Source organism: Dreissena polymorpha, chromosome 2 (genome assembly GCF_020536995.1).
Source record: "Dreissena polymorpha isolate Duluth1 chromosome 2, UMN_Dpol_1.0, whole genome shotgun sequence".
In the NCBI taxonomy this organism is placed as follows: domain Eukaryota; kingdom Metazoa; phylum Mollusca; class Bivalvia; order Myida; family Dreissenidae; genus Dreissena; species Dreissena polymorpha.
This window is the reverse complement of record NC_068356.1, coordinates 140,137,611-140,143,804: the sequence shown is the minus strand read 5'-3', so window position 1 is coordinate 140,143,804 and position 6,194 is coordinate 140,137,611. Positions and strand designations below refer to the sequence as shown.

The window sequence follows — 6,194 nt, the reverse complement described above, 5'->3', positions numbered from 1 at the left end:
CTCCGTTTTTGTCCTTACTGGTCTGTCCGGTATGTCATTTCGACGTGACGAGAACTTAACCAGGGATCTTGTCTCAATGTCTTATTTAGCTGACCCATATTCGAGTGATTAAATATAATAGTCGATGTCCATAGGTAAATAGAGCAGACCAAATGTCATGACTTGTAATTGAAGTCGAAGTCGTAAGGGATTTGTAGCATTATAATTATTATTAATTTACTGTTCCAAACCAATTATTTTATAAAAAGCAAATGATAAAGCCAGGTAGCGTATGGAAAATTATATATCTTATCGGGGTTTAAATTTATTCTCTGAGCCATACTAAAGACCCGAGACTCGGTCGACCGAAACGTTGCACTGGCTAAGCAAACTTTTCTGCTATTCCTCTGGTGATGGAGTGTGTCTTCTTGTTTTGTTCTGTCAGTCTTTGCTGCTTCTGTAAAAAGCGTCTAATAGGGCCGCTTGTTTGCTCTTATACTTCTCTTGACGTTCCTATTTTCGTTTGTGTACTCAGTGCTTTCACATTTGATGCTGTTGTTCTGATGCTGTTGACACTTGCTTTCTTTACTCTTCCTTTTCCACTTTAAGTAGCTTTTCTGCTGATATTCACTCCTTGTGTATGTACGTCTCATTTTGCGATTCTGCGGGCTTTATAAATATTGAAATACATGAAATAATTCCACCCCCTCTCCACTCCAGATTTTGGAGGTGGTTCTGTTTGTAGTGGTATTTCTACAATAATCTCATCCATCCAGAGGCATATAAACAATAATATTGAATGTATTCAACGGGTTTAGTATATAGTCTAAATTATGTCGTACTTTAGTGAGTAGGGAATCATAATGCACCAACGTTGATCAATTATATTACTTCCGCTACGGATACTATTATAATTCCTTGTGCTTCGATCATCGAAGTCGTTACCAAAACTAATTAAGTCGTTCACACGAGTAAGCTTTTTCATTAACACCTTTTACTACGTCGGCCCAACTACTTACTTATATATTTTCATGAGGTACCAATCCATGGATTTGCCGTGGAAAGGACAAAAACCCATGCACATGGCAGATCTTTGTATGACAGTATTTTTTAGGCTATTGTCAGGCAACTAAGAAATGTAAAGGGAAATTCGACTTGTATGCATTTATATTAATCAATAAATGATAAGAAAAATGATTTTGTTAAAAGTGGCGTTTGCGTTTTAAAACATTTCTTGATGGTGTCGATGGATTTTACACATGATGCATTTAAAGCTGTGTACGCCATCTGGAATGCCGAAAATAGAAATTGATGCAAACCATGCAGATAGACGAGCAACTTTCATTCAAATATTATTCTTATACGATTTAAAAACTGAAATCCTTGTGTAAATTATCCAAATAACCATATATATGTAGAAAGGTTTCCAAAGTTAAATAAAACAAATTGTTCAGAGCAAAAAGTTCGTTCAATGTTCTGGATCTTGTTTTGCTTAAAAGCGTGCGCTATCGGATTATGTAAGCAAAATATAGAACATTTAGGACTCAGCGTGCTCATTCGTTTACTTTCGCGTTTCTTAACTGCAAACGAAAAATCTTGCCAAATAAGAATAATTGTACAAGTTTTCTTTGTGTAAAGCACTTACAGTTTTATCTTGATCAAGATTTGAATAAATTGTTGCACCAAATGTAATACAGGTATCACATACATTTTTATTTACGGTTTTTCCAATTACCAAACGTATTATTTGAAAGAAACATTAACAATTACCTTATTTAACCGTATCTTATCATATAATTTGAAATATTCATCGTTGTTTATCCACATATGTCGATTCGTGTTTTAAGAACCAGTTGATTACATCTTATGAAATTATAATATGCATAGATTAGTTTAAATCGGCGCTGAATAACTTTGGCGACGTTTCGTGTTTCTGTGTGTGCGTGTTTTTCCTCCAATTCATTAAATGGCTCAGTAATTTATATATAATTTATCCTTTATTTTATCTACATCATTTATATGTACAAAAAGGATGAACACATAATGATTCGATCATTAAATAATTAATGCGCAGGCGATTTTAATTTTGAAACTCAAAATATACCAATTATCTTGTGTATGAGCGATGGTATATACGAGTGTAAGGAAAAGCAAACTATTAATCTTGTAATATTCAAAGCATGCCCCCACTACTGACGCCGCGTTAATAAAAACAGCTCTTTGCATCATGTTTAATTTGTGGGATGCTGAATTAATAATAAAGTTCTATATTTTCAAAACATTACATTATAAGTGCGTTGAAAATGTCAACATAATACAAAGCAAAGCAATCCGATCTCAATATGGCGTGACTATACATTTCTCACCATTCTGTTTAATTAGTTTGATGCTCAATCATTATATACCATCCACAAATAAAATGTATGTTATTTGTTCCCGCCCAAAGTCTGTCTGTTTTTTGCTTTTATGAATAATAATAACTATTTAATGACATCTCGGTTTCATAGGAGCTATTGAAATTAACAAGCAGTAAAACAATGCATGTAGACATGAACAATTAAAGTTACAAAATGGTACAGCATAATCGTGGTCTCGACAATTTTAATTACATATTTCGCATTACATAAATTAATTCACCCAGTGCCGTATCAAAATGAATGTCATCATTAAGAGTTGCATGCCTAATAAAAACTAACAACTTTCTGTATCCGTATGGATTATGTCTGATTTTATTTGGACGAAAAAAAGATACGTTTCGAAATATGTAGTCTTTTGTATGTTATGTCCGCGCTAATCATTGTAATCTTTGTTTTAAAATAGAAACTTCTGTTATATTTTTAATGTAATTGCGGTGACAATGTGTACCAAGAGTTGAACAAGATCAGCGGGTGTAGTGGCTCTTCTACATAGTACTCTGTTTCACCATTTAAGGAACACCATTTGAGGCTCAAACACAATTGAAGGTTGTTCCAGTTAATTAACATCCTTACTCGTCAAGCAAACACATCAGACTACCGTTGCACATGCTATCAAAGAGGCCTTTATGCCGGAGGCGTGTTCTGCAAGTAGGCGTGGCCAGTGCGAGCTATACCAAAGCGGGCATCGAGTTCACGGAAACCAATTGCTGAAGACTTGACCACACTTTACCACACTTGACCCCCGATTCAAATATTGCCGCCATTATTTTAAAGAAAAATATTCTTATCAAGTTAATCAAGACAGAGTCACTAATTCTGCCCCTAGAGTTGTAAAACGGCTTTTCTAAGATTTTACCTGGTGACCTACTTTTTTCTTTTAAATCCTTGGTATTGTCAAAGCTAACATTCTTAACAGAATCATGATAATATTCTCTAGACAGGTAAACAATGTTATTTCTTAAGATTAGACCTTTAAACTTTTTTTTTGGACACACGTGACCGAGTTTCGAACGCAGTTTAGAAAATGTCAATATAAACAATCTGCTACAGTTTCATGAAGTACTGGTAGTACATGTGGCCGTTAAGGGAAGCGGAATGTCCTGGTGAGGTCCCGTTCTCGTCTCTTGCCTTTGAAAATCCACACTGCATTGAATCCAAAAGATGCCGGGAAATGCTTCGGAAATGAATTATGCATTAAATGCTTGTACATTTTCAAAGTCCCACGACTCAAAATATCATTGAAGAGGGACGCCTCGAGTCACTGCGCGCCGCTTTATTGTAATGCAGCTTCTCGGGATGTTTAATTGACCCATACATCCAATATTTGCTGATTACATCTCTACAAGGATGTGTGTTATATGGCCATAGGTGGTTTAACGGGAAAGTATGCTCAAAGTTTATGTATGGTGCAATAGGAATAAATGTTTTTACGCCATTTGTGATGTAACAGGAATTAAAGTTCAATGGCCGCATTTGCTGTAAAATGAACAAATGTTCTAGTACTATATGGGGTGTAATAGGAATGAAAGTGCTATGGTAGAATGTTGTGTAATATGATTATTTATTATATGGGCTATACGTTGTGCAAGGCTGAATGTATATTGTATTGACTTATGTCGTGTTATAGGATGTTTTAAGGTGGTGTAGTAGGAATGTAAAGTGTATGGACATATGTGGTGTAATAGGGAAGTATATTTAATGCCCATACGAGGGGTAATAGGAATTAATGTTCTATGGTCATACGTTATGGAATGGAAATGTACGTTCTGTTGGTGATGTTATAGGAATGTTGATGATGTAAACAGAAGCGTATGATCAATTGCCATAGGGATATGTTCTCTATGCATTATTCGAGTTATATGCCTGTAAAAGTAATGTTCGGAAGGCACGGATGGTGTAATAGGAATGTAATTTCTCTTGGCAAAGGTGGTTTTACATTAAGTGTGTTTGATAGGAATAGGGAATAGGTTATGAAATACAAATACCTGCTCTTAAGTCATAGGCGGTTTAATTTCAATGCATTCAAATGGCATGGTGCAGTAGGACTGCATATTTAATAACATGTGTGAAGTTAAAGGAATAAATAATCTTTATGAATATGTATGTTTTAAAGGTGTAACTATCACAGAACTTACATGTAGCTGCTACAACCAGTCATCATCTGAGAAACAATCTGTCAAGGCCTGTTTTGTCATTTCAATCTCATGCAGGTTCGGGATAGCAGGGCAGAGATGTATGCCCACAACTACCCATTCATGGTGGGCTTCAGTAACTGGCGTTTTGCTCGTGCCACAACCAACTGGAGCTTTTTTCAGCTTATTGTCTTACCATTTACCCACAAGGCAGTCAACATCCAGTCATAGTGCAATGAAACCCCTGCCAACATCCAGTCAGAGTGCAATGAAGCCCCAGTCAACATCCAGTCAGAGTGCAATGAAGCCCCAGTCAACATCCAGTCAGAGTGCAATGAAGCCCCTGCGAACATCCAGTCAGAGTGCAATAAAGCCCCAGTCAACATCCAGTCAGAGTGCAATGAAGCCCCAGTCAACATCCAGTCAGAGTGCAATGAAGCCCCAGTCAACATCCAGTCAGAGTGCAATGAAGCCCCAGTCAACATCCAGTCAGAGTGCAATGAAGCCCCAGTCAACATCCAGCCAGAGTGCAATGAAGCTCCAGTCAACATCCAGTCAGAATGCAATGAAGCCCCAGTCAACATCCAGTCAGAGTGCAATGATGCCCCAGTCAACATCTAGTCAGAGTGCAATGAAGCCCCAGTCAACATCCAGTCACAGTGCAATGAAGCCCCAGTCAACATCCAGTCAGAGTGCAATGAAGCCCCAGTCAACATCCAGTCAGAGTGCAATGAAGCCCCAGTCAACATCCAGTCAGAATGCAATGAAGCCCCAGTCAACATCCAGTTAGAGTGCAATGAAGCCCCAGTCAACATCTAGTCAGAGTGCAATGAAGCCCCAGTAAACATCCAGTCAGAGTGCAATGAAGCCCCAGTCAACATCCACTCAGAGTGCAATGAAGCCCCAGTCAACATCCAGTCAGAGTGCAATAACGCCCCAGTCAACATCTAGTCAGAGTGCAATTAAGCCCCAGTCAGCATCCAGTCAGAGTGCAATGAAGCCCCAGTCAACATCCAGTCAGAGTGCAATGAAGCCCCAGTCAACATCCAGTCGGAGTACAATGAAGCCCCAGTCAACATCCAGTCAGAATGCAATGAAGCTCCAGTCATTTTCCAGTCAGAGTGCAATGAAGCCCCAGTCAACATCTAGTCAGAGTGCAATGAAGCCCCAGTCAACATCCAGTCAGAGTGCAATGAAGCCCCAGTAAACATTCAGTCAGAGTGCAATGAAGCCCCAGTCAACATCCAGTCAGAGTGCAATGAAGCCCCAGTCAACATCCAGTCAGAGTGCAATGAAGCCCCAGTCAACATCCAGTCAGAGTGAAATGAAGCCCCTGCAATAAACTTCCACTAGATGGTTCAAGGTTTGCCAGCCTTGTTTCTAGCATTATTCCAGGAGAACCTGGTTCATCTCCCTTTACCCTTCATTGGCTTGCACACGTCTCATTGCCCGTGGGACAGCTAGATCTACGATAGATCCTGCTATCGTCATACCACTCTTAGAGCTGAAGAAAGTATATGGTCTCAATTTTATTGTACTACAATATATGGTGCGAATGAATGTAGGGTCCATGGGCATACATTTTTCAAAGCAATATCTGGTGTATCATGGGCTATTAAAGGGTGTAATAGGAATGTATATAGATCACGACATAGGAGTCCATGTT

At 38.4% G+C, this 6,194-nt stretch overlaps 1 protein-coding gene across 1 annotated transcript; it reads left to right on the top strand.

Moving 5' to 3' along the window:
- Positions 1 to 4,758: 4,758 nt before the first annotated feature.
- Positions 4,759 to 5,735, top strand: LOC127870129 (putative protein TPRXL). Its single transcript, XM_052412784.1, has 2 exons — positions 4,759 to 5,302; positions 5,381 to 5,735. Exons 1-2 carry the CDS (start codon positions 4,764 to 4,766, stop codon positions 5,733 to 5,735), a joined length of 894 nt encoding a protein of 297 aa, XP_052268744.1. The 5' UTR covers positions 4,759 to 4,763.
- The last annotated feature ends 459 nt before the right edge of the window (positions 5,736 to 6,194 follow it).